The sequence below is a fragment of the Dendrobates tinctorius genome, unplaced genomic scaffold, assembly GCF_039654945.1.
Source record: "Dendrobates tinctorius isolate UK_male_01 unplaced genomic scaffold, ASM3965494v1 ptg000154l, whole genome shotgun sequence".
Taxonomy (NCBI): Eukaryota; Metazoa; Chordata; class Amphibia; order Anura; family Dendrobatidae; genus Dendrobates; species Dendrobates tinctorius.
This window is the reverse complement of record NW_027361821.1, coordinates 9402457-9421211: the sequence shown is the minus strand read 5'-3', so window position 1 is coordinate 9421211 and position 18755 is coordinate 9402457. Positions and strand designations below refer to the sequence as shown.

The following is an 18755-nucleotide window of genomic DNA, read 5'->3' as shown; positions in this document are numbered from 1 at the left end:
CCACTGCCAGAGTGTCTCGAGACCTGGAAACAAACTGTGGGACTTTCCTGTTGAGGCGAGACGCCAGAAGGTCTACGTCCGGGGTGCCCCACAGACGGAAGAGCAGAAGAAACACCTCCGGATGTAGGGACCACTCCCCCGCCGCGAGGCCCTCCCGGCTGAGAAAATCGGCGGCCCAGTTGTCTACGCCGGGAATGTGTACCGCGGAGATTGTCGGAACGGAGATCTCCGCCCAAAGAAGAATCTTGGACACCTCCGCCAGAGCTGAGACACTCTGTGTCCCCCCTTGGCGGTTGACATACGCCACCGCTGTGGCATTGTCTGTCTGAATCCGGACAGGCAGTCCCTTGAGGAGTTTCTCCCAGTGAACGAGAGCCAGATGGATCGCTCGAATCTCTAGGACGTTGATCGGCAGAGCTGAATCCCGATCCGACCATCGGCCCTGAACCGTGTGGTTGCGGAACACTGCCCCCCAGCCGAGGAGACTGGCATCTGCTGTTACTATCTGCCAGTGAATGGGAAGAAAGGAACGACCCGATAGAATGAGAGGCGACGTCAACCACCAGTTGAGGAACCGCTTGATCCGGTATGAAAGATGAACAGGGCAATCCAGGGACAGAGGCGATCTGTTCCACCTCGACAGAATGGCCTGCAGGAGAGGTCTGGCGTGAAATTGGACAAAGGGAACTGCCTCTATCGCCGCCACCATCTTTCCCAGGACCCTCATGGCTTTACGGAGGGACGGGAGTCGTGTGATCTGCAGCGATCGTACTTCCTGCTGCAGGGAGAGAATCTTCTCTTGTTGGAGAAAGACCCTTGACCGACGAGTGTCGAACTGTAGGCCGCCTAGAAAGACCAGAGGTTGGGTAGGAATCAGAGAGGACTTTTTCCTGTTGATGATCCACCCGAAATTGGAAAGAGTGTCCAGGACGATGACAAACTTTGGTGAGCCTGTTGAAATGAGGGAGCTTTGATCAGAATATCGTCGAGGTACGGGAAAAGAACGAGACCTCTGACCTTCAATGAAGCCAACAACGCAGCCATGATCTTAGTGAAGACTCTGGGAGCGGTGGCAAGACCGAAGGGCAGTGCGACGAACTGGTAGTGGTGCTGCCGAATCGTGAGACGCAGTAACTTCTGATGTCCGGAGAAAATTGGAACATGTAAATAGGCATCTTGGATGTCTATTGAGCACATGAATTCCTGCTCCTCCATGGAAGCGATGACCGAGCGAAGCGACTCCATGCGGAAGTGGCGAAGGCGGACCCTCTTGTTGAGCGGCTTGAGAACCAAGATGGGTCGAGCTGCGCCGTTTTTTTTTGTTTTTTTTTCGGCACTACAAACAGGTTCGAATAGAACCTTGTGAAGCGCTCCGATTCGGGAAAGGGCACAATCACCCCGGAACTGAGGAGAGAGGCGATAGCCGTAGAAAACCCCGAGATCAAGGCTGGATCTTTTGGAGGCTGGGATTCGAAGAAACGATCCCGTGGAAGAGAGACGAACTCTATCTTGTATCCTGAGGATACGACCTCCCTGACCCAAGCTTCCTCTACGGAGGCCAGCCAAACGTCCCTGAAGGAAGCCGATCTCCCAATTGGAAGGACCCCTCGAGTGCCCGACGATAGTCATGCTGAAGTAGACCGTCCAGATCTAGATCTGGACGGTCTGCCCTGGGAAGAGTGGGATCACCAGGAAGGAGTGGGTCTGAAGGAAACTTTCTATCCTGGCGAGCCTGCGGTCTCTGTTGGCTGGAGTTGTCTGCCGTATTGAAACGGCGGAAAGCCCGAAAGGGTCGAAACTGACGCCTTAGTGGAGGACTGCGAGGCTTGGACTGAGGGAGGAGTGAACTCGTGCCTCCAGAGGCGTCCTTAATAATCTGGTCCGATTGGGACCCAAGGAGGTGCACACCCTGAAAAGGCAGGTTAGTGAGGGACTTTTTAGAAGACAAGTCCGCTTGCCAGGCCTTTAGCCAAATTGTACGTCGAATTGCAACTACGTTGCTTGACGCCTGAACTGCGCAGGATGCGGCATCCAAGGAAGCGGAAAGAAGATAGACCCCCGCATGGAAGATCTGATTGGCGAGATCGGCCAAACGCTCCGGTTGCGCTTTATCCAAGATGCCCTGACGAAGGTAGTCTGCCCAAGTGGCTATGGCCTTTGCTGCCCAGGAAGAAGCCAAGCTTGGACATAACGCCGCTGAAGCCGCTTCGAAGGCAGACTTCGCCAGGGATTCTATAATCCTGTCATTAGAATCCTTTAGGGACGCCACACCTGAAAGCGGGAGAACCGTATTATTGGAAAGCCTGGACACGGGCGGATCCACCGAGGGAGAAGCAGACCAGTTGTCCGTGAGCTCCTTAGCGAATGGATAGAGTACGCCGAGACGCTTTCCTCTTTGAAAGCGTCTGGTCGGATCCTCTCTTTCCCTGGTAAAAATCTTTCCAAACTCGGAATGGAAAGGAAATACCCTGGAGGGAGTTTCTGCCCGTCTGAACGAAACCTCCTGATCTGAGGATTTCGCAGGGGAGTCAGCAATATCGAAGGTATGATGGATCGCTGCAATGAGGTTCTGCACTGTGAACTTCATGTTTGCATCCTGGTCTGAATCCAGCTCTAAAATCCCCTCAGATGACCTGTCCGAAAGCGCTTCACCTGACTCGGGAGAGGAGGCCCGAGTGGGAGGCTGCTGAGAAGGGCTATGCGGTGAGATGGGGCGAGGAGAGGATTCCGGCTGGGTCTTTTGCGACTAACGCTGGCTGACTCAGATGGAATAACTTGGGACCTGCTTGGCCCTGCCGAAGAGTCCAGGGGCAACGTATCCAGAACGGTCACCAGGGACTGAGACACCTTGGTGAGGTCTGCCACTGATTGAGATAGAGAGGAGGCCCAGCCAGGCGTGGGGGGGGTTCACCCTCACCTGGGGCAGTAGATGGCCCCTGGACGGCGTCAGGCTGATGTTAGACATAGTGAAAAGCTGAGGTAGTGCCGGAAGGTTGGGGGACAGAGGGCGGAGAAGGGTCAGTCTGCAGTGCAGAGCTACTCACGGTCCGGTGTCCCCAGAAGCGATGCTCTGCGACCTGTCAGTGGATGAGGGTCAGAGCGAAATCCGGCCGACAGACCACCTGAGCGAAAAACCAGCTGGCAGATGGTGATATCCGGTGACGAGCTGTGAACGAAACCTCCTGTGTCCGGCTGACAGGCTGGGAAAATGGCGCCTGCCTGAGAAAGAGCGCGCGTCCAGGAGAGGAGGGAGGGCGGAGCACACCACAGGGTTAAAACTCTCTGCCCTCTGGCCAATAGCAGGCTGGGCAGGTAAAGGACAGGCGGTGGGAGGGCCTGGGAAGAGCGGGAGAGAAGCCCGCTTAGAAGAAAGGGGCGGGGGGCGTGGCCGCGAAGCTGCGGTAGGCCCGAACTAAAGCCGGGGCCTAAATTAGTTGCGGCGGCCGCCTGTCAGCAGGGGGTCGGCGCGGAGGTCGGAAAAAGGACGCCGCCGCCGGAAGCCGCGTCCAAGGGAAGAAGGAGAGGAAGAGGCCCTGTACTCCCTGTCCCCAGAAAGGGGGGAGGGAAGGGGGGAACGCGGGGGCCAGCAATATGGAGCATGGTGTGCCTATGGGCGTAGGGCGACTGCGAGCGACCGCAGCGCCCGCTCCCTGTGCCATTGAAGAGGCGCACCCCCTGTCCGTCGGGAATGGGCAGCCAGGTAAATAAAAATAAAAAATCCATACTCACCCATCCCCGATCCGTTACCTGGGACTGAAGAACTCCTGCGTCTCATCCAACCGACAGGCTCTGGTAGGCGAGTGGGAGGGAGACTGGCGACAAGGACCCTTGGAGTCGCTGGCACGTCTTGGTGTCGGCGTCCGTCTGGCTGGTCCTGCCGCAGAGAACTGCAAGGATACGGGGTGGCAATACACGCCGTACTCGCAGACTCCATGTGGGAGTACAGATGTGACTTTTCACTCTGTATCCCTCCGTAGAACCTGTAAAGGAACGACGCACGACGAGGTAGATATGGGTCTAATGAAAGACCCGTGTCCACCTCCTACTGACACTAAGCTAAACTGAGGAATTCCCTGCCGGTCGGTGGGGTGTACACTGCGGAGGAGGAGCTAACCTTTTTTGTGCATAGTGTCAGCCTCCTAGTGGCAGCAGCATACACCCATGGTCTCTGTGTCCCCCAATAAGGCGAACGAGAAAGTGGTTGTTCCATGAACAAAAGCTCATTTCAGTCGATAGATCTTGGAATAATAATCATTTCCACAATTGGATGTGTTTAAATAAAATATTTCTATGCTGAGATCTTATAAATGTGCACCCGCTGTGTACTGTGTAATGGCTGTGTTTGACGGTACAGGGACATGGTCTGATCATACTACAGCTCCTGGGCAGGGGAGTATGCAAAAGTATACAGACATTACAGCAGGAGACCACAGCAGACTTTGTTTTTTTTATATAGTAAAACACTATTTAAAGGGAATCTGTCCCTTAGTACTTTTGCTTTCATGCATAAATACCTTTATTATATCGGTTCAGATGTATGTAAACTGCCAAGGTCCGGTCCGATGGGCGGGGCTTATTCACCTGCTCCCCCCCTCCCTGTCTTGCTCTACGCATTTCTTCTTGTGTAGAGCAAGACAGGGAGGGGGGAGCAGTGGAATAAGCCCCGCCCATCGGACCGGACCGCGGCAGTTTACATACATCTGAACTGATAAGGTATTTATGCATGAAAGGTGCGGGGTCAGGGGGAAGCAAAAGTACTAAGAGAATCCTTATGTGACATACAATTGAATGATATCATTATATGAGATCTCAAAAAAGGGGTGACAGATTCCCTTTAAAACAGACAGGGAAATCCTTTACTCACAAAAAGAATCAGCTGTGATCCCATGCTTTAATCTCTGTATACTCTTTCTTCCTCCCCTGCCCAGGAGCTGTGGTATGATCAGACCATGTTCCTGCACGGTCAGACACAGTCATTACACAGTATTCAGCAGGGGCACATTTATAAGATTATCTCAGCACAGGAATATTTTATTTAAACACATCTAATTGTGGAATTTATTTTTTATTACAATATCTATTGATTTAAATGAACTTTTGTTTGTGGTAAAACCCCTTTTAAAACAGTGCTAATGCATACTGTGTGTCATGTTTTGATTATTAGTTTTGTGCATGTGTGTAACAGAGCTGTGTGTGTGCGCGCGTGGGTGTAGCCGAGCTGTGTGTATGTAGCACAACTGCGTCTGTGTAGCGAAGCAAAGATGCGCCTAGCAGAAAAGCGTTCTTGCGCGTAGCAAAGAAGCATGGAAATTGACCCCATCCACTTCTTTACACCATGAGAAAGAGTTTTTATTATTTTCTGCTGTCTGAAACTGGGGTCCATCTTATAATAAGATGTATCTTACACTCAAAGTAATTTATGATGCAGTGCCATAAATGATCATTCAGCAATTTTATTATCTAAAAAAGCATACCTTTCCTTTGCCCTGTTTTGGGATTTTTCCTTCAGAGTCATCAAAGTCAGTATCTGATGAGAAATGAGTTTCTGCATCCCTAAAATTTAAAGGGAAAATTGGTATATATGCAAATATATTCACGTAGGAAAACAAGCCTGCCATCCTTACTTGTATCTGTATAATGTAGATTATACCAATACTGCAGTCATAAATATTTTTTCTCAACGTTTCCACGTTTGCTAAGTGCCTGCAAATAACTCCTATGTTTCAGCATATGTGTAAGATAAAGATAAATAATATTGCCTTTTCAATTAACTATCCAATTAAAATGTATTCAGCAGCTCTGGGAACAAGTTAAAATTCATAGCAAGTTTGCCTTTACAACATGGAAATTTTACATAAGATCAAAACTAACTAGTAAATGTTCTTTTAACTTGGAAACACTTATCAACATAAAATAATTTAATCAGTTCACACAGTGTCAGGGGGTAGGGTAACATACCTTGGTCCTGCATTGCAGGACAGTGGACCCATATCATGGAGAGAAGGATCCAAGGGTCTGTGTAAAAAAAAAAAAAAAAAAAGTTGAAGATGTACAATATAAATTCACAAGCTGCAGACTTTCCGTTGTGGATTTCGTAGCAAGTCTCCATACAAATCATACTAAAAAATGGTGCAGAGTCTTTACCTATGCAAATCTTCAGCAGACATTTAATTCAAATTTTTTTCTCCCCCATGGATGGGGTTTCTAAGACACCATACACATGCGTTGTACTGTAAATAGCTGCAAATTTACCTTTTAATGTCTTACAAAAATTCCTTGAAAAAAAACAGTTTGGATTGGAGACCCCGATTGTTGCCATGGTGAGCCGGATGCCATCATGACAACATCCGGGCACCAGAGCTAAGTAAACTTGCTGATCATGCGCAGTGCATGATCAGCAAGTCTCTCTCTGTCAGTGCAGCCCTGACAGCTTATATGGCATGCAGATGCTGCTTCATCTGCATGCCATAGAAGCGATAACCCTTCAAAAAATGATTGTCCCATAGTGGGACAAAGTGTAAATGTTAGGAAAAAGTTACAAAAAAAAAATTTAAAAAATTGTAAAAAAAATATAAAAATAAAAAAAAAAAATCAATATATTATATCTTAGTCTAAATAAATATTTGAAAAAAAAAAAAAAAAAACACCAATAGAAGTACACATATCTGGTATCGTCGTGTTCGTAACGACACAACCTATTAAACTGTCCCCATTAGTTAACCCCATTAGTAAACACCATTAAAAAAAAACTATGCTTTATCGTACCGCGATCAAAAACACAGATAAATAAACATGGTACCGTTGAAAACATCATCTTGTCCCGCAAAAAAAAAGCCGCCATACAGCTCCATCAGTGGAAAAATAAAAAAAGTTATAGCTCTCAGAATAAAGCGATGCAAAAACAATTAATTTTTCTATAAAAAAAATAGTTTTTATTGTATAAAAGCGCCAAAACATAAAAAAAAAAAAAATTATAAGTGAGGTATTGCTGTTATCGTACTGACCCAAAGAATAAATCTACCTTATCAATTTTACAACACGCGGAACGGTATAAACGCATCCCCCCCCCCCCCCAAAAGAAATTCATGAATTGCTGGTTTTTGATCATTCCGTCTCCCAAAAATCAGAATAGAAAGTGATAAAAAAAATATCATGTGCTTGAAAATGGTACCAATAAAAACATCAACTCGTCCCACAAAAAACAAGCCCTCACATGGACTCTGTGGGTCAAAATATGGAAAAATTATAGCTCTCAAAAATATGGTAATGCAAAAACTATCTTTTGCAATGAAAAAAGCGTCTTTTAGCATGTGACGAATAGAAAGAACACCGTGAGCACAACTCAAGATGGTGCTAAGGTTAGGTTCCCAAACCATTAAAGCAACAAATATGAACCTAGCACTCAACTTAAAGGTATTTGTAAGGCGGTTTATTGTAGTACACAGCATGTGACAGCTGCCAAACATAAAAACATTAGCTTTCAACCTGGATGGCGCCAAGATGCGACCGTCCATGCTGAGAACCACTGGTGAATGTGGAGCTGATGGGAAATGCAGCATCAGTAACCAGGGGTGACGTCATAGAGGTTACCTCTGGTCACTGAGCCCCGTTCCTAGGCGAGCTGAGCTGCGGTGAGATCTGGAGAGATCCCCGCTACAACCGTGAGCGCTTACGGTGCTAGCAGGGATCTCACTCAAGTCACCGCAGTTACATCCGGTCACTGGGCTCTGCTCCCAGCTGAGCTGTGGTGAGTTCCGGGGTCACTTATAAAATTCACATACCAGGAAACAATAGAGTAAATTAAAAAAAAGGGGCATTTGTTGGGCATTGCCACTGTTAAGGCACATCTAGATAAGTTCCTTGTCAGAATCACCAGAATCCATGATAGCGATCCAGAGTTATTACCTCATAAAGGGGCAGTGGTAAAAATTGGCCCGGGCATTAACATGCAAACCACCCTCGGATTGCTATGGTTCTGTTGTTGATTTCATCCTATGCATTACAAAGGATGAAGTCTGCAATGAAGAATTAACATGCGGTGGATTTCAAAATTTGCACGAAAAGTTAATTTATGCATGGAAAATTTCCAAAACCTGTGCATAAAAGTTTTAAAATCTCATTTACTTAGCTGGTTTCTGCTCACTAAACTACATTGTATGCACTTATCCAAAAAGTTGCCATTATTTCACAACATATTTACAATATAGTAGTTTTGCCACTACAATATTTCATGACCTATCTTTATATTATATGTCAAAGTTGATCATTATGAGTCCCAAAACAGTAACAGTTGGCAACAGAAATTGACCAGGAAGACTAAAATTTTGCCCAGGAGATGGAATATGTAAAGGATATAGCAACTTTTTAATACCCCACCTACTGTCACCCATTTCAATCCAACGCAGTCCGTTCCACGGTCTGCACAAAGAGAGGAATCGGTGATGCTCACCAGTTGCAGGACCGCTGTAGCCTGAAATTGCGCTATTGAATGTTTTATAATGATGCTCTGCTCAAAGTCAACTGACCTCTGTAGACAATCACAGCCTGCAATAGTCCCGCAGCTAGTTGCTTCCTCTCTAGGCGCTGACCCTAGAGCTGCCAGAGTTGGATCCAGATGGTTGCTGATAGGCGAGCATGACTGAGTTTGTAATTGTTTACATAATGGCAAACACATTTTTATTTGGCCCAGACAATCCTTTTAAGAAATGAGACTATAGCAATAGGATATACCACAAAAGATCCAACCTGGTCAGATTTTTTTTGACATTTGCTTGTCGAAGTTGCGGTACCCCTAGGGGTCGTAATACGACCCCATTATCTTGCTGCAGTTAACATTGTTGTAACTATCGAGCCTAAATATGAAAAAGAGAAACAGGATTTGGTGGTTACTTACTGGAGGAGATTGAAGTCAGTTTGGATTTCTGGAGCTGCTATCATTTCTTTATCATCTTCTGAAAAACAAATGCTTCGGAAATATCTGGCTCATACACCGTCTGGCCCAGCTGTGAAGAGCAGTTACCGTTCACCTACAAAAAGAGTATAAAATGCAATATATTAGCAATAACCTAGACTATACAGAGAACTCAGACTACAGAGATGGGAATTAGCCTTACATAGTAACTTAGAAGTGCAGTATCAAAACTACTAACAGACTGTTGTAGAATGTAGGCGCTCCTTACAAGTGCCACTATGAGCAATCCGAGCAAAGAAAAAATTATATATTCCATATCATAAGTATATTATGTGACATTCTGAAAGAGTCGCTTCCGGAGAACTCGAAGCAGCATGTCTGGTCTGTCTCTATACTTTCCTCCTTACAAACTAAAAAGATACCTATATTTTAACCCCTTAATGACAGGAGGTGTTTTCGGTTTAGCATTTACGTTTTTCGCTCCCCTTCTTCCCAGAGTCATAAGTTTTTTATTTTTCCATCAGTATGGCCATGTGAGGGCTTATTTTTTTTACGGGATGAGTTGTACTTTTGAACGACATCATTGGTTTTAGCATGTCGTGTACTCGAAAATGGGAAAAAAATTCCAAGTGCGGTGGAATTGCAAAAAAAGTGCAATCCCACAATTGTTTTTTGTTTGGCTTTTTTACTAGGTTCACTAAATGCTAAAATTGACATTATGATTCTTCAGGTCATTACAAGTTCATAGACACCAAACATGTCTATGTTTTTTTTATGTAACTGGTGAAAAAAAAATTCCAAACTTTACTAAAAAAAAAAAAAAAATTGCACCATTTTTCAACACCCATAGCGTCTCCATTTTTTTTTAGTGATCTGGGGTTGGGTGAGGGCTTAGGGTGTGTGCACACGCTGCGGATTCACCTGCGGGTTTTTTCCCGCGGAAACGCAGGTAAAGTGACCTGCGGTTTTGCTGCGGTTTGGCCCTGCGGTTTCACACCTCTACTATGTTAAAGGTGTGAAACCGCAGCAGAATCCGCAAAAACAATTGACATGCTGCGGAAAAAAAAAACGCAGCTTTTCCGCAGGTAAAAAAAAACCGCAGTGTGAGCACTGCGGTTTTGAAAACCCATAGGCTAACATGGTGAAGTACCATGTCTGCGGAACTGCTGCAGTTCTGCAGGGCCAAAACCGCAGCAAAACCGCAGCGTGTGCACATGGCCTTATTTTTTGCGTGTTTTTAAGGATACCATTTATGTACAGATACAATCTTTTGATCACCCATTATTTCATTTTAATGCAATGTCGCAGCGACCCAAAGAAACGTAATTCTGGTGTTTCGATTTTTTTCTCACTACGCCGTTTAGCGATCAGGTTAATCCTTTTTTTATTGATAGTCGGGTGATTATGAACGCGGTGATACTCAATACATGTATGTGTGATTTTTTTTTTTTGTTTTATTTTGAATGGGGCGAGTTAAACTTTTATATTTTTTTATATTTTTAAAACTATTTTTCCTTTAGTTTTGGCATGCTTCAATAACCTTCATGGAGCCTCTGTGTAGCAGAATTACAGCATTGATATGAGTGCCGAACACAGGGTTGACGCCTACAGCAATCCGGCATCAACAACTATAGAGGTCTCCAGGAGACCTCTATTTGTTATACCGACGAACTGATGACCCCCGATCACATGACGGGGGTCAGCAGTGAGCGCATTTCTGGCCGGATGGCGGGGAAGCGCTTGTTAAATTCCGCTGTCTGAGTTTGACAGCAGCATTTAACTAGTTAATAGGCACAAGTGCATCGCGACTCCATCCGTGCCTATTGTGGGCACATGTCAGCTGACATTTCCCGATTTTGATGCCGGCTCACCGCCGGAGCCCACATCAAAGCGGGGGTGCTGCCATCAGACATACTATTCAGTCTGATGGCAGACAGGGGTTAATACCAAAAATCATGAAAGGATGTTAATATCCGTTTAAATTATTTTATAGTAGCATGAAAAACAATAGTTTTCATAAATTAAATTACTTCCATTTGTCCCCCTTGGTGCAGCTGCTGGAAGAGGGTGCGCTCTGAACAGAACCAGGGTTGTATCTGGCAGAGGACACTATATGATTGGTGATCGGGTAACAGAGGGGGCTATTGACTATGGCATCCGGAGGTAGAGCCTCTTATTAGACCTGACAAGCAGTGCACACACCACCGCAGAAGTAGTATGGTAAGTGTATTATACTAGTGTAACACATTTTAGTTCCCTAGAGAAAAAAGGTAAAATAAATAAATAAATAAATATATATATATATATATATATATATATATATATATATATATATATATATATATATATATATATATAATAAAGAAAACTAGAAGTGCTGCTTCTTATTTTTATTAAAACCTCCCCACCGTAAAAACACGATTAAAAGTAATTTTTCTGCCAAAGTTTTAACTTTTAAAAAAAAAGTGATCAAAAATACTGTATATATTGCTTTTCTAAGAAAAAGATGTTTTTATTTGTGCAAAAGTAGTGAAACTTGTAATAAAAAAAAAAACATTAACACTTGACACCACCATAATCATATATGCAGAGCCAAGGTAGCATGTGAATGCTGTTAACAGCTAAGACCTATTAAAAAATGGCAAAATTGCTGTTTCATGCATCCCAAAATGGGGGCATTGTAAATGAAAACCCATTCTGCAAAATACCCCCTACAGTTATATTGAGAGGCAAAGTTCTAGACTTCAGAATGCAATTAAGGGAAAAATAAACCGTACTATATACATTCTTTGTGACACATTTCTTCTACAAGGTTATCAGTTAGGCAGCAGGCATCTTGGTTGAGATTTCCATGATGGCTTCCTACACCAGCGCTATGAACATTTCTGATATCTAAGGACGAGCAGGGTTTGTACACTAGGCGTAATGGTACCAGGCACAAAACACAGCACATGAGCTCTATAGAAGCCCCTGCCAAGTCCAGAGTTTCGACTCCATCACAAGCAGCAACATACAAAAAGCCATTTACAGTACACTAATGTAAATTAACAATGAAAATAAACCACATTCACAAGGCGCAATGTGATCTGAACTTTGCAATATGATACAGTACACAACGCCGGTGAATGGTGCATATCAAAGCAGGACAAATGGAAAGAATAAAAGCACAAATACATCTATAAGCAGTTTTGAATAGAGTCAGTCTACACCTTTCCCTAAACTTAAAATATTAAAATTAATAATGTCTTTGGTTTCTTGGTCAATTGAGAAACATCACATGAAGCAGCCAAATATTGCCAGAATGCGCATATACATACATAACTGGCCAGTAATAAGGCTATAAATCTGTGCTACTCCCTGCTATAAAAAGGAAAACAAATGTTCTATCATTTATAAATGATGCAAAACATTTCTATCATCTGGAAAGGGAAACAAATATATGTTTTCTCAGCTTTCAGATTCTGTCCTATGTAAATATCACAAGGTGGAGCTCTAGTCAAAGGAAACCTAAGCTGCAGACAGGTCATTCAGAGGTTGACCCAGTTATTCCTCCAGCATTCTTTTCAGGACAGCTCTCACTATCCAAAGCACCAAACTTCTAATTAAACAGCGTTAAAAAACTAAAACAAAAGAAATGCAACTAAAATCAGGACAAAAAAAAAAAAAACTGGTTTCTCAATTAAAAAAGGTAATATGAGACCTATTTAATATTGACGGATCCTCTCTGTAAATTTATCAAATATGTTCTGTAGTGACAGATGAAATTAGTGTCTGCATTGATACTACATGAGTAATTTGAGGGTATGTGCACACGTTGCGGATTCGTGTGCAGATCCGCAGCAGTTTTCCAAGGGATGTACAGTACCATGTTATCCTATGGAAAACAAAAACCGCTGTGCACATGCTGCGGAAAATTATCCGCAGCATGTCAATTCTTTGTGTGGATTCCGCAGCGTTTTTACACCCATTCCATTATAGGAATCTGCAGGTGTAAAAAATGCAGGCGAAATCTGCACTAAATCGAATCCGCAACGTGTGCACATACCCTTATAGATGAGACAAAGTCAATAGTAGTAATACAGATTTCTCCTTCCTTTGATCAATGCTACGTGTGTATTATAGTGCCATGATCATTTGTAAGGGTAAGGCTGTGTGCACACGTTGCGTTTTTGCTGCATTTTTATCTCAATGCAGATTTGTCACAAAACCTGAAGGGTTTCCTGATGCCATTTACGTGAATGAGAATCCTAAGTCTCATGGAAATGTTGCTTGTTTGGTTCAGATTTATATCTGCAGCATATCAATTGTCTCAGGGGTTTTACTGCAGATTTCCCCAGATTTCCCCCAGATTTCCCCCAAGGTAAAGTTCACACTAGGCGTTATTGCAGAGTTGTTGTGTGTGTTATTTTAATACAAAAATTTCAGCTTTGTTTTATAGTACCAGCAAAGTCTATGAGATCTCTGAAAAATTAAGCACACAGCTTGTTTTTCTGTCATCAGGACTTTGTGCTTTGCGTGTTTTCTTTGCACAATAGATAGAATAGGACTTTTTTCCAACACTAAACTTCATCAGCATGCACAAGAAACAAAACTAGCATGCCAAAACCGCTGCAGAAAACACGAAAGGAAAATTAAGGAAACCATGCCTTTTTCTGCAGCTTCTTTCCTGCTAAGAGATCACATTATGCTGCAGAGAAAAATAAAAAATGTGAACTTATCCTAATGAGTGGGGAAAAACTTGCACCAAAACACACATTTTTACCACTGTGTTTTTCCTGCCAAGAGATGCAGAAATGGTGCAGAATTTCTGTGCCAAATACTCAACGTGTGCACATACCCTTAGGCTATGATCACACATTGAGTTTTTGCTGCATTTTTTCTGCAGGCAAAAACTGCTCTCTTGGCAGAGAAGCTGCTTACAAAAGGAAGGCATTGCTGTGTTTTTATCAGTAATATAGAACAGAACAAGGATTGATGCCAGGTGGCAGGGCACGTATATTTCCCAGTGGATTCACCTATAGTGCTCTAAGTAGAGTGAATACAAGTGAACCTGCTACCCAGGCAAACACCGGGACCAAGTGTAAAATATTGGACAGTCGGAGACCAACACAAACACTAAAACCCAAGAAAATACCGAAAAGTCCACAGTATTAAGTATCCAAGAGATATTATTTATTAGTAAATCAGGTAAATATTAAAACCGAGCAAAAAGGACAATGCAAACATATATAAGAATAAAAAATTTTAAAGCGCGCCACAACCAGTAATAGAATTGAGTGTTGACATACACATATCTCTATGAACTCTATCTATAATATAGAGATATGTGTATGTCAACACTCAATTATTTTGCTGGTTGTGGTGCTCTTTAAAGATTTTTATTCTTATATATGTTTGCATTGTCCTTTTTGCTCGGTTTTAATATTTACCTGATTTACTAATAAATATCTTTTTAGATACTTAAAGAGAATCTGTCACCTCATTTTTGGCCTATGAGATGCAGCCACTGCCATCAGGGGCTTATCTACAGCATTCTACAGCATTCCAAAATTATGTTTTTGTTTAATCCCTTAAGGACCAAGCCACTTTGTAGCTTAATGACCAGGCCTTAATTTTTAAATCTGACCACTGTCACTTTATGTGATTGTTGTAACTCTGAAATGCTTCAACGTATCCGACTGATTCGGAGATTGTTTTTTCGTGACATATTGTACTTTATGATAGTGGTAAAATATCTTCAAAATTTCTTGTGTTTATTTGTGAAAAAATGTAAATTTGAGGGAAAAAAATTAAATTTCACAATTTTCAAACTTTTAAATTTTATGCCCCCAAAGCAGAGCGTGAGGCTGTGTGCACACGCTGCGGATTTTGCTGCGGTTCCGCAGCTACAGTACCATGATTCCCTATGGTAATCAAAAACCGCACTGCAGACGGTGCAGAATTTCCCGCGCGGATTATCTGCGGTTTTCAATCCGCAGAAAGAATTGACATGTCAATTCTTTCTGCGGATTCTCCTGCGGTTTGCCATCTCCTCTATTGAGGAGATGAAAAACGGCAGGACAAAACCGCAGAGCAATCCGCAGGTAAAACCGCAGGTCTTTTGACCTGCGGTTTCACCTGCGGATTTTACAAAATCCGCGCGGATGAATCCGCACCTAATCCGCAGCGTGTGCACACAGCCTTATATCACCCAAAATAGTTAATAAATAACATTTCCCATGTCTACTTTACATCAGCACAATTTTTGAAACAATTCTTTTTTTGCTCGGAAGTTATAAGGGTTAAAATTTGACCAGCGATTTCTAATTTTTTCAACAAAATTTACAAAAAAAATTTTTAGGGACCACCTCACGTTTGAAGTCACTTTGGCGGCCAATATGACAGAAAATACCCAAACGTGACACCATTCTGAAAACTGCACCCCTCAAGGTACTCAAAACCACATTCAAGCAGTTTATTAACCCCTTAAGGTGATCACAAGAATTGAAGCTATATGGAAAGAGAAAACGAACATTTAGCTTTTTTTTTTTCACAAACATTTTACTTCGGACACAATTTTTTTATTTTGTCAAGGGTATCAGGAGAAAACGAACCATACTTGTTGTGCAATTATTCATGAGTACACAGATATCCCATGTGTGGAGGAAGACCACTCTTTAGGCGCACAGCAGGGCTCGGAAGGGAAGGAGCACCATTGGAGGTTTTGAACATAAAATTGGCTGGAATCGAGAGCGGACGCCATGTCGTGTTTAAAGAGCCCCTGATGTACCTAAACAGAGGAAACCCCCCACAAGTGACACCATTTTGGAAACTAGACCCCCTTAAGGAACTTATCTAGATGTGTTGTGAGCACTTTGAACCCCCAAGTGCTTCACAGAAGTTAATAACGTAGAGCTGTGAAAATAAAAAAATCATTTTTTCCACAAAAATGATCTCTTCGCCCCCATTTTTTTTACTTTCCAAAGGGTAACAGGAGAAATTGGACCCCAAATGCTGTTGTGCAATTTGTCCAGAGTATACCAATACTCCATATGTGGGGGTAAAACACTGTTTGGGCGCATGGAAGGGAAGGAGCGCCGTTTTATTTTTCAACGCAAAATTGGCTGGAATTGAGATCAGACGCCACGTTGCATTTGGAGAACCTCTGTTGAGCGCTCAACAGTGGAAACACCACCAAAAGTGACCCCATTTTGGAAACTAGACCCCTCAAGGAATATATTTACATGCATGGTGAGCACCTTGAACCACCAGGTCCGTCACAGAAGTTTATAACGTAGAGCAGTGAAAATTAAAAATCAATTTTTTTCCTCAAAAATCATCTTTTATCACCAAATTTTTTATTTTAAACAAATGTAGCAGGAGAAAATGGACCCCCAAAATTATTGTGCAATTTCTCCTGAGTTTGCCGGTAGCCCATGTGTGAAGGAAGACCACTGTTTGGGCGCATTGCAGGGAAGGAAAAAGGATTTGGCTTTTTGAACACAAAATTGGCTGGAATCGAGAGCGGATACCATGTCACTTTCGAAGGGCCTCTGATGTGCTAAACAGTGGAAACTGTAATTTTGCCACAAAAAACTGGGAATTATTGACTCACGTATAAGCCTAGGGTGGAAGATGCAGCAGCTACTGGTAAATTTCAAAGATAAAAATAGATGCCAATAAAAGTAACATTAATTGAGATATCAGTAGGTTAAATGTTTTTGAATATCCATATTGAATCAGGTGCCCCATATAATGCTCCATACAGTTCATGATAGCCCCATAAGATGTTCCATACAAAATACACCCCATATAATGCTCCATAAAGGTTAATAATGGCCCCATAAGATGCTCCATAGAATATGCTGCCCCATAAGATGCTCCATAGATTATGCCCCCATAAGATGCTCCATAGATTATGCCCCCATAAATGCTCCATAGATTATGCCCCCATAAGATGCTCCATAGATTATGCCCCCATAAGATGCCCCACAGAAAAGGCCCCCATAAGATGCCCCACAGAAAAGGCCCCCATAAGATGCCCCACAGAATAGGCCCCCATAAGATGCTCCACAGAATAGGCCCCCATAAGATGCTCCACAGAATAGGCCCCCTGTTGTGAATTCACTTTCTGGCCTACCTCTGGTTACTAGTGAAGGTAGTGGAGCTGGTTATATTGACAGAGGGGTCACGAGTTCTCTTTCCGGGCTCCCTCTGGTGGTTACAGGAGGTAATGGAGCTGATCTAATTAACAGAAGTCTGCCACCTGATAATGAAGAGGACGATTGGACATCTGGCGTTTCTGATTGGATTTAAGACAGCCGACTCCCTCCATCCCTGCTGGTGATTTTTTCCTGCCTCCTGAGGTCTTAGTTTCCAGCTCAGTCCCTACATGATCAAGCTAAGTGTTCTTTTGCTATTGTTCACATTTGATTTGGTTTTGTCTATTTCAGTTTTGTGTGGTCAGCCAGCCCCTGCTGGGGCTGTGCTGAATTTCCATCCTTATGTTACTGTTTGTGCCAGTTTGTTTTTGTCCCTTACTAGATTGGCCTCTCTTTGCTGTTTTCAGAATATACCAGAGTGCTGATATAGTGGGCAAAGTCTAGTGACTTCAGTGTTTTTTCTATCAGACGTGCTGGGCATTATTTGCAGGGTTTTTTGCGTGATTGCAGACAGTGTCTTTCCTTTCCTGTCTAGTTAGTTTGGGCCCCATCGTTTGCTCAGCCTATTTTCCTACCGCCGTTTGTGTTTTCATCTTGTCTCACTGACAATATTTGTTTGGGGGCTATCTATTCCTTTGGGGTCCGCTCTGGGGCAGTTTAGATTTCCCCTTTCTTGCTTTAGGCTTATTTAGTTCTCCGGCTGTGTCGAGGCGTCTAGAATCATCGTAGATTATGCCCCCATAAATGCTCCATAGATTATGCCCCCATAAGATGCATGACTTGCTTTTATTTATGAAAAAAACGCAAATTTGGCAAAATTTTGAATACCGTATATACTCGAATATAAGTCGAGATTTTCAGCCCAAAAAAAATTGGGCTGAAAGTCCCCCTCTCGTCTTATATTTGAGTCATATACACCGGGGGGTCGGAGGGGGAGCGGGGGTGTCAGCAGGGCTGTGGAGTCGGAGTCGGAGTCGGTGCTCATTTTGGTGGAGTCGGAGTTGGAGTCGGTATAAAATGGACCGACTCCGACTCCTAAAATATATAATAAATTGGGTACAGTAATTCAATGCAGGATGTGCTGAATATTTTTTCATAGGAGTTTGGGAAAGTTATGAAATGTCCTATAAATGGCTGTTATATTCCTGATCTAAGGCTACATTCACACACAGCGTTTTTCCTGTGTTTTTTGAGGATACGTTTTTCAGCTGCAAAAGCTGATCATCTTTTTAAAAAACTGCATCACCTGAAAGGTTTTTGAGCTCATAATGTTTTCAATAGCAAAAGCAGATTAGAAATCTGCTCTATCTATCCATTTATCCATATCTGTCTATCCATATCGTATCTGTACCAAAAAGAATGAAAACCGGGTAGTACACCAATATATATTCTGTTCTATATAAATATCTTGATTATTGGATCATAAAAATGATTAAATGTCTGAGGTTCACATTGTACTACAATAAATTTTTCACTTAAATATAAGCAATATGTGTGGGAGTCGGAGTCGTGGAGTCGGAGTTGGAGTCGGAGTCGGTGTAAGGGAAATTGAGGAGTCGGAGTCGCAGGTTTGGCTTACCGACTCCACAGCCCTGGGTGTCAGGTCATACTTACCCGTCCTGACGCTGTGTCTTGAGCCCCCAGCTTCTCCCCGTGCTCTCTCTTCCTGCCTTCAGCGGTAACGTGGTGCCGCTCATTAAAAC

The 18755-nt window shown here is 43.2% G+C and overlaps 1 protein-coding gene across 1 annotated transcript in view; it reads right to left on the bottom strand.

The window, feature by feature from the left end:
* The window catches only part of STAG2 (STAG2 cohesin complex component), a 195089-nt gene that overhangs the window by 120885 nt on the left and 55449 nt on the right, over window positions 1-18755 (bottom strand). Inside the window, exons 2-4 of the mRNA XM_073547610.1 lie at window positions 8894-9026; window positions 5959-6015; window positions 5475-5553 (exon numbers count right to left, since the gene is read on the bottom strand). Coding sequence (XP_073403711.1) covers window positions 5475-5553; window positions 5959-6015; window positions 8894-8937 — 180 coding nt within the window. The 5' untranslated portion in view covers window positions 8938-9026. The remainder of the gene's footprint in view (window positions 1-5474; window positions 5554-5958; window positions 6016-8893; window positions 9027-18755) is intronic.